The sequence below is a fragment of the Vicia villosa genome, linkage group LG3 (assembly GCF_029867415.1).
Source record: "Vicia villosa cultivar HV-30 ecotype Madison, WI linkage group LG3, Vvil1.0, whole genome shotgun sequence".
NCBI lineage: Eukaryota > Viridiplantae > Streptophyta > Magnoliopsida > Fabales > Fabaceae > Vicia > Vicia villosa.
The window spans coordinates 81,797,793-81,820,764 of NC_081182.1; the positions used below are offsets into that span (position 1 = coordinate 81,797,793).

Sequence of the window (22,972 nt, forward strand, 5' to 3'; positions counted from 1 at the left end):
TGATTTGATATTGCTTTGTTTTGAAACAGAAGAAGAGTAGCTTCTACTTGTTCTATTCTTATTCTTCTATTCTACCACTCTTTCTTTCTTTACTCTCTCCACACTCCACTCAACCATCTCTTTAAAAAAAACGCACTATCTTCTTCTTTACCGTTGAACTAACTCAAGAGAGTCTGCAAGATCGGAAGGTGAGGTCATTTTCGTCATTTCTCTTCTCAAGATTTTAACGTAACAACCTCGTACACGTTATACTGTATTTCTTTATTAGTCTTGTTGCGATTTTGAAGAGTAGTAATGTGTTTTGGTTTGGTTGTTAGGGAATTTCTGTGACGGTTGTGTGAGGTTAGCGAAATGGAGAGGAACACTCCGGTGAGGAAGCCGCATACTTCAACTGCAGATCTGCTTACTTGGTCGGAGACTCCGATTGCGGATTCGCCAGCTCCGGCTTCTTCTGCTTCTCGCTCTCACCAGGTAGTTGAAACGGTTAAGCAGATATGATTTTTTATTTTTTTGATTGAGGCTTTTTTGGTTGGGTTTGTAATTGGAAATTGGTGGATTGGTGAATTTTAGCCGTCGGATGGGATCAGCAAGGTGGTGTTTGGAGGTCAGGTTACTGATGAAGAGGTTGAGAGCTTGAACAAAAGGTGAGATCTGAATTTTTGGTAATTCAAATTTAAAATTTTTGAAAGTTTTAGAGTTTCTCTTTTTTAAAATAAATAATATATGTGTCACAGTCTGTGTTATTTTCATTGTTTCAGAGTTTGTTTATGTCTTTGGTATGCAAATTATCAATTATTATGCGCTGTTTTTTTTTTTTGGGTTATATTTTGTCAATGGTAATTTGAATTGATTATTATCTCTGCTCTCTAGTGTATGTGGCTTCTGGTATCCCACGCTTTAATAGGAAGTTTGTTACTATTTGAAAGGGTTAAATTTTGAATTCCAAATAAGGGATCTATGGTTTGAATCTTATTTCAGATTAGCTCAGTCATTCGGCTAGGAATGAGACTAGGCATGACCGAGCCTGACCTAAGACCTATTATAGGTTTTTTATAGGTAGGACACGATATTTAAATAACTCAGGATATAGGCCTCTGGAGGCCGGGTTTGACCTATTCCTATCCCTAATTTGATGATGTTTTTTCGTCAGAGTAGGGAATTACCATTTACAATATTTGGCTGGTTATAAATGGTAATATGAAAATTCAGTTCATGATGTTTATTAGTATCAATTATATGTTTTTGTAGATTTGAGGACATGCAGTTTATGACACTATGTTAGTATTTTTTTTCTCCATCCCATCAAAATTTTGAAGCTTGTAGTGAATGAATCAATGTAAATGATATTATTCTACCTTTCCTTTTGTATAATATCTACTGTTGTGCTTGTTTGGATTGATGGCGAGTTTGACAAAATTATGTTGGTAGTGTGATTTGTTTGTAGTTCTACTGAAGTATAGTTTTTCCCTATCAAACACACCACAAATCCAAATATGCTTGGGGTTTTCAGTTTCATTTGCTTTTTCTACTTCATTTCCTTCTCTAATGTGTGTTTGTAGACTAATGTGAGATGAATTCAAGCTCAATTTTTACATCCAATAGGACTGAACTTGTAACTCTAGATTAATTTTGCTTATGTCTTTTGTATTGTGTGCTATCTGAATTTGTCTGGCTGTATGTTTTCTAGAAAGCCTTGTTCGGAGTACAAGATGAAGGAAATTACTGGTAGTGGAATATTTGTAGCCAATGGAGAAGACGATGAAACCGAGGATGGCAGTGCAAACCCTTCTGCAAATAAAACTGGAATTCGCATGTATCAGGTATTGTGTTTTAATTAAATTAACAGATACTTTTACTTTGTTGTATTAATCACAGTTTCACAAAGAATTTCTGCTTGCATTTTAATTTTTGTTTTTGAAAATTGAAGCAAGCTATGGCGGGAATCAGTCATATCTCTTTTGGTGAGGAAGAGAGTGTTTCGCCAAAAAAGCCTGCCTCGTTGCCTGAGGTTGCCAAGCAGCGTGAGCTCAGTGGAACTATGGAAAGCGAAGACAATAAGCTGAACAAACAGCTTTCTGATGCAAAGTTCAAGGAGCTTAGCGGTCAGGACATATTTGCTCCACCACCTGAAATCAAACCTCGCCCAGTAACAGCTCGCATACTCGAGTTGAAAGGGAGCATAGACATCGGAGATAGCCATGTATGCACCATTCTAAGTTGCTAACCTGAATTGTTTTGGGTGAATACTTTCAAATTTTGATCTCTCCCTTCCCATCAATCACCCTTGTAGGCAAACATAATGCATTTTGTGCATCATGAAATATATCGCGAAACATCGAGTATAAATTGTGTTCATGCATAACGCATATAAGTAATGCTTTTACGTGGCATTTGTCAATTTTTTTGTATTTGGATTAATATACTCTGTCTTATGTTATTGTCACATTTGTTAGGGTGATGGAGAAGAAGGCGCTACTCCAGGCGAACCAGTTCTAAAGACAGCGAAGAAGATTCTTAACCAGAAATTTGCAGAACTCTCCGGAAACAACATATTTAAAGGCGACGCTCCACCTTTATCCGCTGAGAAATCATTGAGCGGGGCAAAACTCCGAGAGATAAGTGGCAGCAACATCTTTGCTGACGGGAAGGCGGAGTCTAGAGACTATCTAGGCGGCGTGCGGAAGCCGCCTGGTGGCGAGAGCAGTATTGCCTTGGTATAATTTGTTAGGTCTAACTTATTTGCTATACTGTCTTTGTTTTGGTTTTAATTAATTTTTAGCGGGGATGTGTTATTAATATTATTTGACCTTGTATTTCTGGGTTTGGGGAATTTTCCTTGTTGGTTCTTGGATTAAAATCTGGACCAAAGGATCATTGCTAATTGGTTGTTTGTTCATAATCCTATGTTTTCTTCAATGTTTGCTTAATGAAGTTATTTGGACTTGTTACTCCATAGTTTTTCTGGTTTCTAAGAAACTTTTGAACCAGCACAATTTTACCATAATTTTAATAAAGATAAAAATATGATAGGACTTTTGATATAAACGTAAAATAGATGAAAGGGTAAAACAAATGTGTCATTTTGGCAAGGTCAGTATGCTAGTATGTAGCTATTTGATGAATGTTTGTAAGTTTGTTTATCATAGAAATGTTTGGTAATTGAGTTTATCACACTATGTCCCTAGAAACTTTTTAGAAATGCTTTAGTAACCAGCATCTAGTTTTATCATGGCCATGCTATTAGATGGGTGGAGTTGAGAACACCTTTAAACGTTTTAAAATAGGATACGAGACTTTTTGGGGTCTAGTTTGGATGTGAGATTTCTAAAATTAGCAAGATATAGAGAAAATGAAATATTAACTAGTGATGTTGCACTTTTTATAATTGCTCATTAGTTTGTTATTATAAATACAATTAACACAAATTTTTATAAATAAAAATTGAAAACATTTTCAAATAAAAGGAGACTGAATTTCTAACCCTACAATGTTGATGTTGAAAGTTTTTAAAGATCAAAATCTATTTCAGTCTTGAATAATTAATTTTTCAAAAATTAATATCAATTGTAATCATAAAAATAAAATTTCATTATAAACATGACATAATTCAAAATCTTTGTAATATAATTAAACTATTACATATATAATTTGTTTATTCAATACTAATTTTAATAATAGCACTTGAAAATGGTGGTTGTTGGCAGGGGCGGAGCCAAGGCCCAGCTAGCCCGGACAGGCGCCCGGGCTCAACCCCTATTTTCTTTGTACTCTTCCCAATTTAATTGTCGATTTTTAGACAAACTCAGGAACAAAATTATGGACAAAATTAGTAAAAATATGGTGTGAAAATTAAAATAGATAAATAATCAATGGTGTAATGTTTTTGCCCAAGCTACCTAAAATTCTTGGCTTCGCCACTGGTTGTTGGCATACATATGCTTGAATGGTGATTAATGATGGCATAATGGTAATGCACAATGATCAGATTGATTATTGATTGGTAATTCACATACAAAATGAATATTTAGCTCAATATATTTGGTGCGTGCACGAAGAATGTGCTTATGGAACAACAGTACTGCAGTGAAGTTATCACAAAGAAGAGTAGGTGGATAAAATGATACAAGCAGCTCTCTGAGTAAAGATTCTAACCAAAGAAGCCTTGAGGTCGTGTGAGCAAGTGCATGATACTCCACTTCAGTGCTAAAGTGAGCCATAAGCGATTGTTTCTTCGAACTCCATGAGATAAGGTTTAACCGAAGAAAATACACACACCATATGTGTAGAGGAGGATCCAATGATGAGAATATCATTAACATACACCATCACATACATAGTGACTCCATGGTGCGAATAAATGAACAAAGAGTGATTGCATTTACTATGAGCAAAGCCAAAGTGGATAAGAGCTTGAGTTAGTTTGTCATACCTGCCCCTAGGAGCCTCTTTGAGGGCATAAATGGTTTTGTGTAGCTTACACACAAGATCAAACCCTTGCTGCTCGAAACATGGAGGTGGAATAATGTAAACTTCCTCTTATAAGAAGCCATTCAAGAAGGCATTATTGGTGTCTATTTGTTGCAACTCTTAGTTATTAGTCAAGGCTAAAGTGAGCACAACTCCAATGGTGGTAGGTTTCACCACAAGAGAAAAAGTTTCATTAAAATCAAAACCATAATGCTGATGGTAACCATTTGGAACCAGTCGGGCTTTTATACTTGTTAATGGTACCATAAGGGTTTTTTTCACTTTAAACACCAACTTGTAGCTCACTGGTTTTCTATTAGGAGGTATAATTGTTAAGGTTCAGGTTTGGTTGGTCATAATGCATCAAGCTGCATAGCTTGAAACCAATCAGGATGAGCCAGAGCTTACATTACAAAAATAGGTTCAACATGAGATAAGAACACCATTGGTTTGGAGTGACCAGTCATAGCTCTAGCCAACATAAGATGAGCATTGAATTGTTGAAGGGAGGGAGTAATGGAAGATTGAATTAAAGGTTATACAAACTCTGAAGAAGGAGTTTGGACTATGTAAGATCCAGTGACCTCAAAGGATATATACCTACTATACTGATGTGTACTAGGACATGTAGACGAGATTATAGACTCAGATGAAGGTAAGTGACTATGCAAGGACTGAGTAATATCCATAGGAACAAATGAAAAGTTGTTTTATAGAACAAGTAAAGGTGACAAGTTATCTTGCACAATTGGTAATGATACTTGAGGTAAGGATATTTGATCCTCACAAGAATTGTGACAATCATGAGGTATGTGAGATGGAGATACTTGAGGGAAAGGTAAAAACTCAGCAAACCCAATAGGTGAGAAGGTGTCTTGGAGATTAACATATTGAAGGGAAATGGGTTTTCATGAAAAATAACATCATTAGAGTCAAACAACTTGCCAAATTTGATAAGATATTTATAACCTCGATGTTGAGATGAGACACCCAAATCTACACACTCTTGACTCCTGAAATCAAGTTTATGTTTGATATAGGGGCGGGTGAGAGGGAAACAAGCACATTCAAACACCTTCATTGACTCAAAGATGGATAATTTGTTATACAATACATGATAAGGTGAGTGATATTTTGAATGTTCTGCAGAGGGAATCCGATTAATAACATGAACAACTTTGGAGAAACTATGATCCCATAAGTGAAGAGGGATATAAGCATGAGCAAAGGGATTAAGCTTTTTTCCACAATATGTTTATGTTTCCTTTCCATAAATCCATTTTGATGTGAAGTGTTTGGACATGTGAGTCTATGAGTTATGCCTAGCTCTTTCAAAAACTTAGTGAATGGCCTAAATTCTCCCTTATAATTAGATTGAACTGCTTTGATTATGGAATGAAACCAAACCTGAACAAACTCGAGAAAAATTTTGACAGCATGCATGGCCTTTGACTTGTGCTTCAAGAAATAGATCTAAGTGTATCTAGTATGAGCATCCACATAGGTAATATAGTATGAAAAGACAAAGCTAGATATGTGTGGGGCAGGTTCCTACAAATCGAAATAAACAACATCAAAAGCGGTAGTGTATGTATTCAAAGAAAGAGATACATGTAATCTGTGTGACTTGCCTAGGAAACATGGCTTACATTCAGGAGAAACTTTATTAGGAATCAATTTTACAATGCTTAAGAACAAGTTTTACAGCTGATAAATGGGAATGCCCAAGTCTATAATGCCACAAGAAATACTTATTCAGCTTAGGTACATCAGAAACAACAACACAAGGGATATAATTGACAAAAGTATTAGAGGAAATTTAACTAGATTGCTTTGATGAAGACATGCTTGAAGGTTTTAGGAGCAGTCGGAGAAAGCCAATAAGCAATACAGTCCACTTGAATCAAGTAAGCCTTAAAGGAGAGGGACTTTAGAATCCTGAGAAATAATACACCATTTTTAGCTTTAAATTGAAATAATACACAATTGTCTTTACAAAGTTTGGAAACAGATAATAAGTTTCTTATAATGCAAGGAACTAGCAAAATATCAATTAAATTAAGAAAAGAAGATGAATTTGCAGACATATATGAGGAGCCTACTCCACGAATTGCTGAGGTTTCACCATTAGCTACACTGACTCGATTAGAACCAACTTAGGATTGCTTAGAATTCAAGAAATTAGGATTAAAAGTTAAATGGTGATAAGCAGTTGAATTTGCGAACCACTCCTGATGCTCAAGTTCCTTAGGTAGAGAATATGCACTAGTAGAGGCAATCAGAGTTATTGCTTGGGAGTCTGAAGTAGAGGCTGCCTGCTTGTCTAGAGTATCATCTGAAGCCTAAGGTACCTTAGACTGGTGTGGTGTAAACGAATCATCAAACTTGTTCCAACAATCAATCATTGTATGGCCATATTTGCCACATAGCTGATATGTAGGTCTTGTCCCAGACGAGAAACGTTCTCTACCACGTACACGACCTCGAGACACACGTTTGCGACCTCTATTATGTGCCAAATTGTCACACATACCAACTGTATGATAATTTGCGTGCATTATATTAACAATAGCAGGTGTCATGGAAAGTTCCTACTTGAATTTGTCAAGTTAAGCCTCTGAGACATAAAGTATAGCCTCAACTTCATAAATGAATAAAGGAACGACGGCTCAACCATGCCATACATTTGCATAAAAAAGGTGTTATACTCCTCAAATAATCCATCAAGAAATGAATCAACTTGATCTTGCTTAAACACAACATCACCCACAACCAACAATGGGTTAGCAGTAGACTTAGCACACAACACAAATTCAGTGACAAAACAATTACCTTTCTTGATTGATTTTAATTCAACTCAAATTTGTTGAACACGAGCTTTCATGTGAGCATTAAAATATTTATAAATTCGATCACATACTTCTCATTACAAAAAATTGTAATTAGCCAGGTGAATTTCACCTCGCAAAAGCAAAAATCACCCTGCAACGCAATAATTGCGGGGTTGACCAAATACCCTGCAAAAACGTTAGTCGCAACTTGTTGCAAGGGGCAAAGCACTTCACAAATTAGCCAGGTGACTATCATTTCGTAACTTTTCCAGGTGAATTTCAACTCGTAACACTTGTCCCTGAGTTGAGCAGAACAGAGCACGCGTGTCAGAGCAGAGCAGAGAAGGATGTTCAAAGCAGAATGGACAGAAGGTTGTGAGGTGAATTTTACTTGATAAATTTTGAATAGACAGAAAATTGCTGAGTGAGTTTCACCTGACAAAGTTTTATATATATATATATATATATATATATATATATATATATATATATATATATATATATATATATATATATATATATATATATATTGCTCATATAAATTTCATCAAAAAATTTCTAAAATATTGTACACAAATTTAACCATCACTACTTACATGATACAAACTTCAATAAAAAATACATAATTTAAACAAGTTCATACAACCCAATATAAAATAACAAACAATTTAATTCATATGTGGACCTTAAATAATGGATTTGATGAAAAAACTTAAAAGAACTTTGAAACCAGCAAGTAATTTGAGTCTTATAAGTGTTGATTTGTGTTAAAAATGAAAGCTTTGAGAGATTGAAAGAGAGAATGAGAGAATGAAAGAGTGAAATTTGTTGAATATGAAATGTGAGAAAAGAAATTGAAGTGGTGGTATTTAAAGAAAATTTGCGTGGTGTAAAACACCCCGCAACTTTTAGAGTCGTTGTGACTTGCTAGGTGATTTTCACCTCGTAATGTATGTGTCAGTCAAACGTCCACCTGTCACACTGTGCCATCAGTAAATGTCAGACATAATTTTCCCTCAATTTTTTAAAACATAGTTGCGAGGTGTTTTTTTACCTATCAACGTTTGCGGGGTGTTGTTTACCTAACAACTTTCTTTTCAAAAATTTCAAACTCTGCTAGTATTAAATGTCAGGCATAATTTTTTTTAAACATAGTTGCAGGGTATTTTTCACCTAGCAACCTTCTTTTCAAAAATTTCAAACTTCCCACCGTCTGTTGCGAGATGGAAAAACATTTATTTATTTATTTATTTATTTGCGAGGTGAAATACACTACGCAAGTGCATTAATTTGCAAGGTGACTAACACCTGGCAAACTCACCCCGCCAGTGGCGGAGCCAGAAATTTTAAACAGCTTGGGCAAAAGCATTACACCATTGATTATTCATATGTTTTAATTTTCACACCCTATTTTTACTAATTTTGCCCCTAGTTTTGTTTAAAAATCGGCTATTAGGTTGGGGGAGTACAAAGAAAATATGGGTTGAGCCCGGGCGCGTGCCCGAGCTCGCTGGGCCTTGGAACCGCCCCTGCATCCCGCTAATATGTTGTTTTCTTATAGTGTGGTAAGCATTCTTGCACGACAACACACAAGGGAGCATCGACTCAGAAATGGTGGATAAACAACAAATGAAGATAGCTTGATCTTGCAGTATCCACGTCTCATATTCATCTAAAAGTTTACCTTGAAACCAATCAAGCTCAGATTTGTATTGCGGTGGAGCTTGTGGATTCACCACAATCTTGTGCATGTTGTAAATTTTGAATATATTTCAAAAGTTTTAAATAATTTTATATTATCTTTAATTGAAAAATATAAGAAAATATTTTTTAATATTAATTGTTATTATTTATTTTGTTTTATGATGATTTTAAATTGGTCAAGTAATTTAATAAGTTTGACTTGAATGAGTCAAATTCATTACTCCAACTTTCTGTTTCTTATTTAAAGCCCCTTACCATTTACAAGAAGGGGACAGAAAAATAGAACGTAAAAAATATTTTGTCTTCCCTTTTTTCTTTGTTTTCTGGTTTACATCTCCTGGCAAAGAATATTTCTTGTTGTTCTGATGCCTCAGAGTCTTATTAAGAATCTGAGAAGAACCTGTTGAATCCTGGGGGATTTGCGCTTATGAGGCGGATAAATCCTTAAGGACAGTGTATTTACACGCCTCAGGTTTATGTAATAGTTTATTATTTTGCAGGTTCAATGGTTCTTATTTCGAGAAGAGATGATCGAGTTATAGTGGTGGTCAAATTTTTACAATAATCTTAAGGATTTATTTTTGCTAGTAGCAGAAAAGTCATGACGACGGGAGTTTTTGACAAGCATTTGTTTTTTGTGAAAAAAGAATGATGACATAATGGATTATTCTAATATTTGACTCTGTAAAAATCAAGTAAGTTTTTCTTCCTCAATAATTTTATTTTGCTGCTTATGAACTGAGTGAAAAAAAATATTTATTATGCGAAGATAATGTTTATTTTTTACATGTCATAGATTATAAATATATAATGAGATTTTGTAATGTAGACCATAGACTTTCTTAATTCACCTAATTTTGTTGTTGAACACTATAGGTCTATACCTATTATTTTAGCGTCATTTCTTTACATATCTTTTTGTCATTGTTATTTAATTATTATATTAATCAAATGATAAAGAAAAAAAATATGGTGATAAAACTCATGTTTGTATCTAATTTTATAATGTATGCTTAATGAATTTTTCTTTACCCACCTTCCTATGGGGGTCACCCCCAGCGAAATCCCAAAATTACCCCTGCTTCGGAGATGCATCTCCGAAGTTATTTTTTTTTTTGAATTTTCATACTTTTCGGAAATGAATCTCCGAAAACAATAAAAAAGTGGTGTTTTCGGAGATGCATTTCCGAAGTCAAAAAAATTCAAAACCGTGAGTATTTCGGAAGTTCATTTCCGAAAATATTCCTGCATATACAATTTTCCCTCCTTCACTATTTGATCATTTTTTTCTCCAAAACTTCTCCAAACCCTCTCCAAAACTCAATCAATCTCCATCCATTCTTCGTCTCAAAATCAAGTTTCAAACTGTTGATCACGTTAAAGGGAGCATAGAAAGCTTCAATTTGAGGTAAACATCTCCCATTTCATCCCCTATTTCACTACATTGATTGATGAATTTTCCGCTGAAACCTGCGATGGTTCGGAAGTTCATTTCCGAAATATATTACCTAACAAATTTCGGAAATGAACTTCCGAAATATGCCCTGGCAGTTAAAAAAAAAATAGTTTTGGCCAATTTTGCTAATTTTTGCATATGTTAGGTATGGTGCATCCGGACAACATTGTGCAAGACGATGACGCAGTAGTTCCGGAAGTTGTCAACGTTAAAAACGATTCGGTTATCGACGATCGAGCTATGATCAATGCGGTTGATGTTCGGCAACAATTTACCAATGATCGAAGCTTCGGTAGTCGTGAGCATTTGATTGATTGGGTTCGGAACGAAGCTAGTAAAGTTGGATTTGGAATTGTAATTTTAAGGTCCGACAATGGAAATAGTAGGCGGAAAGCTTTCGTTGTTTTGAATTTCGAACGGGGTGAGAGTTATGCACAATCAAACCGGGTGCTAAAACACGAAGACACGGGATCGAGAAAGTGCGGGTGTCCGTTTAAGTTGCGGGCAACTCGGGGGGTTGATGATTTGTGGCGTTTAACCGTGATTTGTGGAATTCATAATCATGCCTTGGATTCTAAGTTACACGGACATCCAATGGCATGTCGTTTGTCCCACGAAGAGAAGAATGTGATTTCGGATTTAACGATAGTCAAAGTGGCGCCTCGCAACATACTTGCCGATTTGAAGCGTACAAAACCGGATAGCGTTTCAAATATTAAGAAAGTTTACAATGAACGACACAATCTCAAAGTTTTGAAAATGGGCCCTTGGTCGGAAATGCAACAACTTTTGAAACTATTAGGCGATAACAAATATGTGTCAAGCTTCCGAACGTCCGAGGACAAAGTTACGGTGCGTGATATTTTTTGGACTCATCCCGAAAGTATCAAATTGTTCAACACATTTCCAACCGTTCTTGTCATGGATTCGACGTACAAGACAAACAAGTATAGGCTTCCTCTTCTAGAGATCGTCGGTGTGACCTCGACGGACAAGACTTATTCGGTCGGGTTTGCTTTTTTGGAGTGTGAAAAAGAAGAAAACTTTACATGGGCTTTGGGAATATGCAAGTCTTTGTTGGTTGATCAAAATGTTATGCCAAAAGTCATTGTGACCGACCGGGACAATGCTTTGATGAATGCGGTTGATACCGTCTTCGCGACATCGACCGCGTTTCTTTGTCGGTATCACATAACTTGCAACGTGAGAAGTAAGTTGAAATCCGCGGTTGGGACAAAAGATAGGCCGGATGAAAATGGTAAAGTTATCAAAGCCGGTGTTGTGGTTGAGAGGATAATGGCGGCATGGAGGGAAAGTTTAGATGCATACTCCGAAGAGGTGTATACCAAGAAATTGGTACTCTTTAGGTCTTTGTGTGGTTCCATTAAGACTTTTTGTCATTACGTCGAATCCACCATTCTTGACAAAGTAAGAGAAAAAGTCGTGTGCGCTTGGACAAACCGAGTTAGACATCTTGGTTTCACCACGACTAACCGAGTTGAATCCGCACATGCGGTCTTCAAGAGGTGGTTGGGTGATAGCAAGGGAGATTTGTGTCGGGGATGGGACACCGTGAACCAAATGCTTGAAAATCAACACAATGAAATTCAAACATCGTTCGGTCGGAGCAAGACGACTATGGAACACCGGTATAAGGGCCAAATTTTATTCTCCCAATTGATTTACAACATATCCCGAACGGGTTTGAATTTTTTGTTTCATGAAGCGAAGCGGTCGGAGACCACGGGGCCAGATAGTTCTTTATGTGGGTGTACCATTAGAAATACATACGGCCTTCCATGTGCTTGTATACTTTCAAAAAAGAAGAAGTTGAATTCACCAATACGCATGGATGAGGTAGCCGACCATTGGAAGAAACTTCGTTTCGATGATTTTGACCCGCCGAAAGAAAATGACTCCAAAATCACCATCTCCGACGAGTTGGATGTGATAATGGAGAAGTTTGCTAAAGCGGATGACACCACGAAAATGCACATAAAAGAACAATTGCGAAAAATTGCATTTCCGGAGACCACCGATTTGAAACCGCCATCTCAACCGGTTAAAACGAAAGGTGCACCGAAAAAGTCCAAAGTTACACAAGAAGACACATCAACAAAATGATCTCCTTCCTACTTTGAACATGTTGATGCATCATTCCCGAATTCACCGACACCGAAGTCCAAGTGTAGTGGTAACAAAGGAGCCCGTATTTCGAAGCCACCTCGCACACCGCCGATCAAAAAATCACCGATTGTCTACATTGATGAGATGCCACTCTTTATGCACAAATATATCGATAACATCGTTGATGTTGGAGGCGAAGGCAATTGTGGATATCGGGCCGTTGCGAGTTTGCTTGGTAAAGGGGAAAATAATCACACTTTAGTCCGACGGGAACTCATTGCGGAGTTGACTTTGTATCGGGACATCTACGGCCGACTATATGAAAATCAAGAAAAGTTTGCGAAAATTCATGATGCACTTGTTCCATCACTTACCGGTATCGCTCCGGTTTCGAAGTGGATGTCATTCCCCGATATGGGTCATCTAATAGCAAGTGCATATGATATGGTGTGTGTCGATTTGACGAGGTTTGGACTAAGTGAGACTTTCTTTCCACTTCATAGTCGACCGCCGTTGGACGCGTCAAGCCGCATCATATACATCGGGTATCTACGATCGCGGCACTTCGTCCAAGTGTTTTTGAAACCGGGGTGTCCTATACCGGCTACTTCTTGTCAATGGACGACACATCGTTCAAATGAGGCGGAGACTTGGCCGAATCCATTCGTTTCAAGAATGGCGGAGTTTGAAGAAATGATGAGCTAAGAGCGCGAGCAAAATAGAGAGCGGTCGAAGAACGTACCTATTTTGGACTTAGGATCCACCGATTGGTTCGGTGAATTTTAGTTTGTTCCGGATCGTTTTTTGTTTGTAATGACCATTTTTGTATGTATTGTTGTTTATCATGTAAAATCGGACCGATTCAATACATATATAATATAAGTATGTTTTATGTCATCATTGTCTAATTTATGTCTATTTTGAATTCCTTTTGCAATCTATACACAAAACACTAAGCAATCAACAAAATGCAAAATTTATGTCTGTTTCTGCATAATTCGGAAATGAACTTCCGAAATATACTAGTCTGCCTTCAATTTTCGGAAGTTCATTTCCGAAACATCCATTGAGTGCAAGATAAGGTTTGTTGGGTCATTATTACTCCAATAAGTCTATAAATACAACACACTCTTCTTCATCATCTTCACACCACAAAACACAAAATGACACAAACATACCCCCACCTAGCATTCGTCTACTTCACCACCGGCTACCCGATGCCGTTCCAATTTCGCTTCTCGCGCGACACGCCGTTTGCGGAGTTGATAACGTCGCTCCACACGCTATTGCAATATCCCGAAAATCGAAAGGTTGTCAAGCTCGAGTACCGTTCGCCATCGCTTAACGACGAGGGAGGCATTGAATTCACACCTTTTGAGATCAAAAACGACGAAGATTTAGCGGTTTTATGGACAACGTTCGACCGATTTTCTTCGAAGGGTCCGATCGAATTGGACGCGAAACTTCAAAGATCGGGGGCCGACGTTATCAAAATGTTGACTCATCCTCACCTACCCGTGTTTAACAATATGTAACTTTAATCTTATGTAATGTGATCGATGTAGTCTTCATCCGATTAAATAAAGCGAATTGTTCTTGTTTGTTATTTTTCTTCTGTCCAGACCTTATTTCGAAAGTTCATTTCCGAATTCCTCCAAGGGGGGGTGAATTCGGAGATGAACTTCCGAATTCACCAATTTTCTGAAAATTAACCTTATTTCGGAGATGCATCTCCGAAATCAATATTTTTCATTAAAACATTCAACTTTTCGGAGATTCATTTCCGAAAACACATTTTTTTTCAATAAAAGTACGTTTTCGGAAATAAACTTCCGAAACAAGGGGTATTTTCGTAAATTCGTCAGAGGTGACCAAGAAGGATAGGAGGTGGGTAAAGAAATTTTCATGCTTAATTACTTAATCGAAACTAAATACAATATAATTATTTTTTGTGGTGACATATCATGATTTATTAGTATATGCATGTATTATATTGAGAAAGAAAGAAAACATAATATTTATGAATTGTTAATAACTGGTGGTGATTTTTCATTTTATTTATCCGTACGATAACTGGTAGCTAGAATTAACAATACCTTTTTCTTAAACATTTATCATAAATTATTATTTTGTGTCTTAACTTTATAATATTATATTATTAAATATTATTAAATAGAATATTTCTTCGAGTTGTTTCATGCCATTAGAAACGGTACAAGATTAGAATCATCATTACATACAATAATATATATTGATTGAAATTTAATTGTGGTGTTAAATAAAATAAATAATTGTATTTATGATATCAATAAATGAATGTGGTGTAAAATTAAAAAAATATATAAACGGTATAGATATTTGTTATGAATTAACGGTGCATCTATAAAATTATGGACGAATGTTTATTGCTTTGTGATTTTATGGATATGAGATACTTATTCTTGTAAAGTTTTATGGTAGGTTTACTTATGAACAATTATTTCATTGACATTAATTAAATAGATTTTAATATATTATTTATTCTCAATAATCATTTGAGTTAAGTGTAGAATTTGAGATATTTTGTTATAGATGAAATTTTATGAGATTATACAATATATTGATATGCCCACTTTTAATTTGCTTAGAATATATTTTAATGTGGGGGCATATAATATTTATATTATAAAAAGAAATTAATTTATATATATATATATATATATATATATATATATATATATATATGATTTTAGATATTTTATTTTTTATAAAATATTATTTAATTATTTTATTGATAATATATTAAGTAGTTTTGAGATTATATACGATATGAATGAGAAAAAAAATAGAAACGTAACTGTTATTATAGAAATAATTTTGGGAAGTTTATGAGGTATAATAACTTGAGAAATTTGAGATAATATTGTTCTCAATGTAAGAAATTTTTTCATATTAATGGAAAATTATTTACTATTTATTGAGTATGGTGAAAAATATTTGTATGGTGAGTTTTAATCACATGAGACATTTTGAGTTGTGATATTTATTATAGTGTGGATGATCCAATATGTTAATAATACATTGATGTTAATATATGATTGAAATGAGAATAAAATTAAATGTAAAACTATTTCTCATTGTGGGGGTGTTATTACTAGAAAATCATTCAAACACACCTTTATAGTAAAATCTTAAATAGATTTATATTTATTTTATTGAGAAATAACGATGTCGCTTATAAGTCTTATAAGCAGACCTGTATAAATATAATTATGGAGATCAAGTGTAATATTAAAACTTGAGTAATATTTGAAATTCATTGACTTAGAGACGTCTTAGTCAATATTTTAAGGAAGAAAAATTGTGACTTCCTCATTTGTGTTTAAAGTAGCTACTGAATAATGAAGTAATATCCTCTATTTATATGAAGTCAGATCAAAGTGATCATAGTCGATCCTCTGACAAATCCCTAGGATGAAATAAATTTGTGACACATCAAAAGAGAATTGGACTTAAGCCAATTGAAACTAATAAGTGATGGGAACCCAACCTTTGTGATTAGAGATCCCATGAAAAAGGTTCATATGGGTAAGAACAAGTCACTTGTAAGTTCTGCTAGCACCAAAAATTATTTGATTAATTTTTGCTTGCGTTTTTTCCTATGGTGTAATTGAGAAAGTGCTAGACACTGCATTATTGGGAGGATAAGCTTGTGTAGCTTTTAATGAATTTCATATCTTTATTGGAGGTGTATGATTTGCAGCATACACTTGATGAAATCACCTATATGATTGTCGAGTGGGGCCGCTTGTATGAGATCTTGGCGAAATCTCTAGAGCACTCAAGAAAATAACCAGGCACGCGCATGGCCTATTAGCGCACCACAGCGTTAACAGCAAGAATTGTGGGGGTGTGATGTGGGTGATATACCTCTAACATACGTAAAGTGTTTTTGGTTCATATAGCTTGCTACACCAACTTCACAGTATGTTAAGTACTATCATTTTAGGACTAGTTCATATAGCTTGCTACACTAGTTTGATGCATCACATTCATGATGTTAAGCCAGAATTTTTTTTTATTCTTCTTTTCAACTTTTGAAATATGTGGGGGATTGTTGTAAATTTTGAATATATTTCAAAAGTTTTTAATAATTTTATCTCATCTCTTTAATTGAAAAATATAAGAAAATATTTTTTTAATATTAATTGTTATTATTTATTTTATTTTATGATGATTTTAAATTGGTCAAGTAATTTAATAAGTTTGACTTGAATGAGTCAAATTCATTACTCCAACTTTCTGTTACTTATTTAAAGCCCCTTACCATTTACAAGAAGGGGACAGAAAAATAGATCGTAAAAAATATTTTGTCTTCCCTTTTTTCTTTGTTTTCTGGTTTACATCTCCTTGCAAATAATATTTCTTGTTGTTCTGATGCCTCAGCGTCTTATTAAGAATCTGAGAAGAACCTGTTGAATCCTGGGGGATTTGCGCTTATGAGGCGGATAAATCCTTAAGGACAGTGTATTTACACGCCTCAAGTTTATGTAATAGTTTATTATTTTGCAGGTTCAATGGTTCTTATTTCGAGAAGAGATGATCGAGTTATAGTGGTGGTCAAACTTTTACAACAGTGCACTCTTTGTGTAAGAATCACACCCTCAACATGTTAATTCAAAAGCAAGTTATTGTTCTCTTGAAGCTTGATACCATGACTCAACCATGGCGGAGGAAGAAGATACAGTTGCAACGAAGATGAAACCGTAACAGAAAATGGTTAGACAGTTAGAAAAAGCGGAAGGGATATCGTTGACGAATGATACCATATTAGAATTTCATTTAGAACATCATTTTACACTAAGTGCAATTGAGTTAACTTGTACAACATGAGTGAGATGAGTATATATAGCACTGTATGGCTAGCTATCTTATGCATGATCTACACTATGATGCTTACATGTTCATGTACCCCTAACTTACATTGAGTTACACCATGCATCTCATGAAGAATTTTCTGCTTCTCCTAATACATATATCTCAAAATAGTAAAAGCACATCGGTATTATCTTTAATACCTGTTTTAGGATTCAACTTAAATGGTCATGGTTTTGCAGGAGCTAAAAAGACACGTAACATTTTAAATAAACATAAGTTATATAAGTCAAGTGTAAATTACATGTTCTTTAATGAGTTAATAGAAAAAAAAAAACTCAAACTTTAAGAAAAAAAAAAGAGTTTATCTTAATTTTTTTTTGAAAAAAAAAAGAGTCTTTTCTTGTATGTTCAAGGAGTGGTCAAAAAGCTCATGAGATTGACCAAAATATATCGGATCACCACAAGACCAATTTTCAACCTATGTTGTTTTCTTCTCTCCTCCTAAAATTTTGAACAACCCATCATAGAAAAAGTTACAAGACCAAATAGCAACTTTTTCTTTGAAATCTTCTGCCAGTAATTTTTTGTCTCTTCTTTTTCTTTTTGTTTCTCTGAACCAGGAATTTGTTTCACGAAGTTTTGTGCATTTGGGAACATTTATTAGTGACTTGAGTAACAAACCATCGTAAGGTGTTTCACATTTGACGACGATGTTAGATAAAAACAAAGAATGTGATAAAAGTTGATGTATATCTTAGGCAAACAGGTGAGTTTTTTTCATTGACAAATGATATTTCTAGGTGCTCAACATAATTACTGATGCTTTAGAATCTGAGAAAGGGATCGTCATCATAGAAGATTCAAACATGGCTGGCGGGGGATTCACGGTTATAGATCCAGCCGCTGACATCGAGGCCAAGATAACACTCTCAGTTATCATCACTTGCATTGTTGCTGCATCTAGTGGACTCATTTTCGGCTATGACATTGGAATTTCAGGTTGGTTCATGTACGATCTGACAACATTTACTTATTTATTTATATTTATGTATTAACATAAATGTTGTTAATATTTATAAGTTAACCAATTGAAATTTTCAGGAGGTGTTACTACGATGGTACCATTTCTCCAAAAATTCTTTCCAGAAGTTCTAAAAAAAGCTGCGAGCGCTGAAAAAGACACATATTGTGTGTATGATAGTCAGTTGTTAACGTTATTTACGTCGTCTCTATATATAGCTGCGTTAGTAACTTCTCTAACCGCTAGTCGGGTCACAGCGTGTATCGGCCTTAGAAACACCATCATGTTGGGTGGTGTCATCTTTCTTGTGGGTGGTGCGGTTAATGGAGGTGCTCAAAATGTTGCTATGCTCATACTCGGTCGCATATTTCTAGGATTTGGAGTCGGCTTCACTAATCAAGTGAGTCATTTCAAGTAATATTTTTTTTGATTGATTACCATTGATCTTGAAATCGTCGAGTTTTGACAACCTGTTAATCAATTCATTTTAAGAATCTGGACTGTGCGGTGTCAGATTCTTGATAGAATTGATTAACAATTTTGAAAAACTTTTACGCAAATATATAAGAATAATTGAAGTGATGCAAATGATTTAAGGCTACTCCATTGTACGTTTCGGAAGTCGCACCACCAAAATGGCGAGGCACATTAGGCACGAGTTTTCAATTTTTCGTACAAATAGGCATTGTGGGTGCCAGTATGGTAAACTCAGGCGTGGCGCAACACCCTTATGGATGGCGAATTGCCCTTGGCTCAGCCGTGGTTCCAGCAGCATTGATCACAATCGGCGCCTTCATTATAACCGACACGCCAACCAGTTTGGTGGAACGTGGGAAGATAGATCATGCCAGAAAAGCTTTGTGCAAAGTGAGAGGCTCAGACGATATCCAACTCGAGTTAGACGAACTTGTTAGACGATCAGTAGATGCAAAATCTATGAAGCAAGAGCCATTTGCCACCATATTTGAGAGACAATATCGACCTCACTTGGTTATAGCAGCTCTTCTCCCTCTTTTTCATCAGTTTACCGGGATCAACATGATCGCATTCTACGCACCTAACCTTTTCCAGTCCACGGGTTTCGGACAAGAAGCAGCCTTGCATGCTCACGTTGTACTCGGAGTAGTTAACTTTGCTTCAATCATTATCTTCTCTATCATTGTTGATCGCGTTGGTCGAAGATTCTTGTTCTTAGTGGGTGGTATACAAATGCTTTTTTGTCAAGTAAGCCTAATTCTAATTTCTAATCTTTCGTGTAATCTTATTATGTTACTAATTTGTGTTATCTATGAATACGAAGATTGCGGTAGCTGTTGTGCTGGCAGAGGCGACCGGTCTTCACGGTATGGGGGGCGTATCGAAAGGCAACGCGACATTGTTATTGGTACTATTTAGTTGCTACTCTGCAGGTTTTGGTTGGTCATGGGGTCCTCTCGTATGGATAGTTCCAAGTGAAATATTTCCAATGAAAATCCGAACAATTGGACAAAGCATAACTGTTTCTATGCAATTCATAGCTATATTTGTTACATCTCAAACATTCTTGTCAATGTTATGTCTCATGAAGTATGGTGCTTTCTTGTTCCATGCTGCTTGGATTATTGTCATGACCCTCTTCATTGCATTCTTCTTGCCTGAAACCAAAGGACTTCATATAGATTCAATTTCTGCTTTATGGTGTAAACACTGGTATTGGCGCTACTTTGTTAAGGGAGATGATGAGAGCCCAATTCAGCACTGAGTTTTCTGCAGTTAGATTTAGTATAAAAATCTACCACAATAATGTTTATTTGATATGAGAGTATATCTCTATTCAAGTCATCAAATGTTCTGTCATTTCATCTTCTGTGTATATGCTTTGCATCAAATTTATGAAATTCTTTTTGTAACTTATATATACCTTAAGAAACATTGGAGTATGTTAAATCATAATATAGTTATTGGCCCATTTACATTATGTCTGCCTTAGGCCCATTTAGGTTTACTTGTATATTCTATATAAGACAAAAGGTTTTCCTTTATGATTTAATGGAAAATATATTCTGACATTTTATTCAACTTTTTTTTTCCTTTATGTCTTTCCTGACATTTGTCAACATGGTATCAGTAGAGTAGATTACTCTGATTTCTTCACGTGATCCTTATCACGTCTTTCTCCCTTCTCTCCACCTACGTGGAATCTCTCACATCCTTGCCCTATCTTCTTCTTTCGCTATCCTCTCCATCTCCGCTCTATTTTGTCGTACTCGTTTTTTTCAACCTTTCGTTCTTTCTTTACTTCTTCTTGCTCCGTTCTTCCTTCTTGCTTCATCCATGGCTTTCAACAAATATGTTGCCACCCCAAAGACCTCTCCTCGCACTGAACCAAAAAATAATCCAACTTCTCATAACTAGAACTACCAGACAGACATGCTTGACCCTTTCTTTATGCATCCAAGCGATAACCCAGGTCTCTCCATTGTTTCTCCACCTCTAAACAACAACTTCCATTCTTGGTCCCGCTCTATCAAACTCTCTTTTTGATCCAAGAACAAACTCGATTTTATTGATGGAACTCTTCTTTGTCCTAACCCCACCGATTCGAAGTATCTTGCTTGGGACAGATGCAACAACATGGTCATAGCCTGGATTACTAACTCGATCGAGAAAGAGATTTAAGAGAGTGTCTTATGGATGGATCCAACCAAAGAAATCTGGAAAGAATTACACCAACGCTACCATCAAGGAGATATCTTCTGTATCTCATATCTCCAAGAAGAAATATACGCGCGGCGGTAAGGAGAACAAAATATCACTCAATACTCCACTACGTTGAAAAAGCTCTGGAAAGAATTCGACAATTTTCACCCCATTCCCCAATGTACCTGTGACTGTGATCCTGTGTGCTCTTGCAACTTAACCCCATTCGTGCTCAACGACTGCTACGCCCCCGTTCGTGCTCAAATCATGCTGATGACACCCTTACCTCCAGTTAGCAAGGTTTTCTCCCTCCTTATTCATCAAGAACGTCAACTTGTTCAACCTATTAAGGATGATAAACTCCTGGCCAACATTTCTAAACCTTATCATAAAGGTCGCTCCCCTGAAAACCAGTCCAAGAACCCTCCTTACAACAAATCAAAGTGCATCAAAACCTGTTCCTATTGTAACAAACCTGGCCACACCATTGAAGTTTTCTTCAAAAATCACGGTTTACCTCCTTATTTGAAGAAACCACATATAACTAATGTCTCCTCTGAAGATCAAGCTCAGGACAAACATGATGACACACTCTCTTGCAATAATCATTTCGTTCTTATAGTTGTCCAGCAACGAACTCTGCTAGCCATTCTCCAACAAACCGTGTCACCAGCCACCAATACCGTGCAACATCTTCGAACATCTCATTCAGGTATGATCCCTACCATTTTAACTAATAATAGCATTAGATCTAGTGATTGGTTACTTGACACGGGTGCCACAGATAACGTGTGCTACTCCAAGTCAATGTTTAACTCCCTCCAATTCATACCCCCATCAATATTAAACTTCCCAATGGCGGCACCATAACCACTATCCAATCTGGCTCTGTATGGTTCACAACAACCTTATATTTACATGATGTTATTTATATACCATCGTTCTTCACAAATATCATATATGTTTCAAAACTTTTAAATCTCTCAACTATACTCTTCAACTCACTTCTACTCACTGTCTCATACAGGGGACCCATACCCTGATGAAGATTGGTGCAGCTAGGATACACCACGGGCTCTATTCCCTGATACTACCTGCTGACCAGAATTTTAATCCCCTAAATGATGTTCCACATCCCCAAAACCATATGTTGAATGATGTTTCTCTTTGGCACAATCGTTTTGGACACCCTTCTTATGACACTTTACAGCATATTAATAAAGCTTTCCCTTTGCAACACTTGTCTCATTCTAAATTTACATGTGATGTTTGTTTTTATGCTAAGCAGAAACACATACCTTTTCCTGATAGTTAGACAAAAACTATTAAATGCTTTGATCTTGTGCATATGGACATTTAGGGTCCAATTTCTACTATTTCTATTTTTGGCCATAGATACTTCTTGATTGTTATTGATGATTATATTAGGTACTATTGGATTTTTCTCATGAAACATAAGTCTGAAACATCCCATTTAATACCCTCTTTTGTTAAATTGATACAAACCAAATTCAACTGCACAATTAAAACCATCAGATTTGAAAATGGCGCAGAGTTTACTTTGCAAAACTTTTATAAATCCCAAGGTATCATTCACCAGACCTCATGCGTTTATACACTCCATCAGAATGGTATTGTTGAAAGAAAACATCAACATCTGCTTGGGGTGACTCGTCCCCTTATGTTTCATTCTAACACACCTAAGTTGTTTTGGTCTTATGCCTTGAATTATGTTGTTCACTTAATCAATCGTTTACCCTCTAAATTGCTGAAATATGAATTCCCCTTTTATATTCTGTTTAATAACATACATGATTATCTTGCTATCAA

At 35.8% G+C, this 22,972-nt stretch overlaps 2 protein-coding genes across 2 annotated transcripts; both read left to right on the forward strand.

Moving 5' to 3' along the window:
• Positions 1-2,951, forward strand: LOC131656203 (uncharacterized). The gene is made up of 6 exons (XM_058925964.1): positions 1-188; positions 318-471; positions 571-644; positions 1,688-1,820; positions 1,928-2,200; positions 2,454-2,951. Exons 2-6 carry the CDS (start codon positions 352-354, stop codon positions 2,718-2,720), a joined length of 867 nt encoding a protein of 288 aa, XP_058781947.1. The 5' UTR covers positions 1-188; positions 318-351; the 3' UTR covers positions 2,721-2,951.
• A 15,108-nt stretch (positions 2,952-18,059) lies between these two features.
• Positions 18,060-20,412, forward strand: LOC131656204 (sugar transport protein 5-like). The gene is made up of 4 exons (XM_058925965.1): positions 18,060-18,441; positions 18,544-18,863; positions 19,061-19,687; positions 19,764-20,412. The coding sequence occupies exons 1-4, from the start codon at positions 18,309-18,311 to the stop codon at positions 20,202-20,204; spliced, it is 1,521 nt and encodes a 506-aa protein (XP_058781948.1). The 5' UTR covers positions 18,060-18,308; the 3' UTR covers positions 20,205-20,412.
• The last annotated feature ends 2,560 nt before the right edge of the window (positions 20,413-22,972 follow it).

What these genes read in the sequence shown, in the direction of transcription:
- LOC131656203 (XM_058925964.1), top strand. Translation starts at nt 352, where the DNA reads ATGGAGAGGAACACTCCGGTGAGGAAGCCGCATACTTCAACTGCAGAT. An exon ending in CTGCTTCTCGCTCTCACCAG is followed by an intron (nt 472 to 570) that starts GTAGTTGAAACG and finishes GGTGAATTTTAG; the next exon opens with CCGTCGGATGGGATCAGCAA. An exon ending in GTTGAGAGCTTGAACAAAAG is followed by an intron (nt 645 to 1,687) that starts GTGAGATCTGAA and finishes TATGTTTTCTAG; the next exon opens with AAAGCCTTGTTCGGAGTACA.
- LOC131656204 (XM_058925965.1), top strand. Translation starts at nt 18,309, where the DNA reads ATGGCTGGCGGGGGATTCACGGTTATAGATCCAGCCGCTGACATCGAG. An exon ending in GAGTCGGCTTCACTAATCAA is followed by an intron (nt 18,864 to 19,060) that starts GTGAGTCATTTC and finishes AAATGATTTAAG; the next exon opens with GCTACTCCATTGTACGTTTC. An exon ending in TACAAATGCTTTTTTGTCAA is followed by an intron (nt 19,688 to 19,763) that starts GTAAGCCTAATT and finishes ATGAATACGAAG; the next exon opens with ATTGCGGTAGCTGTTGTGCT.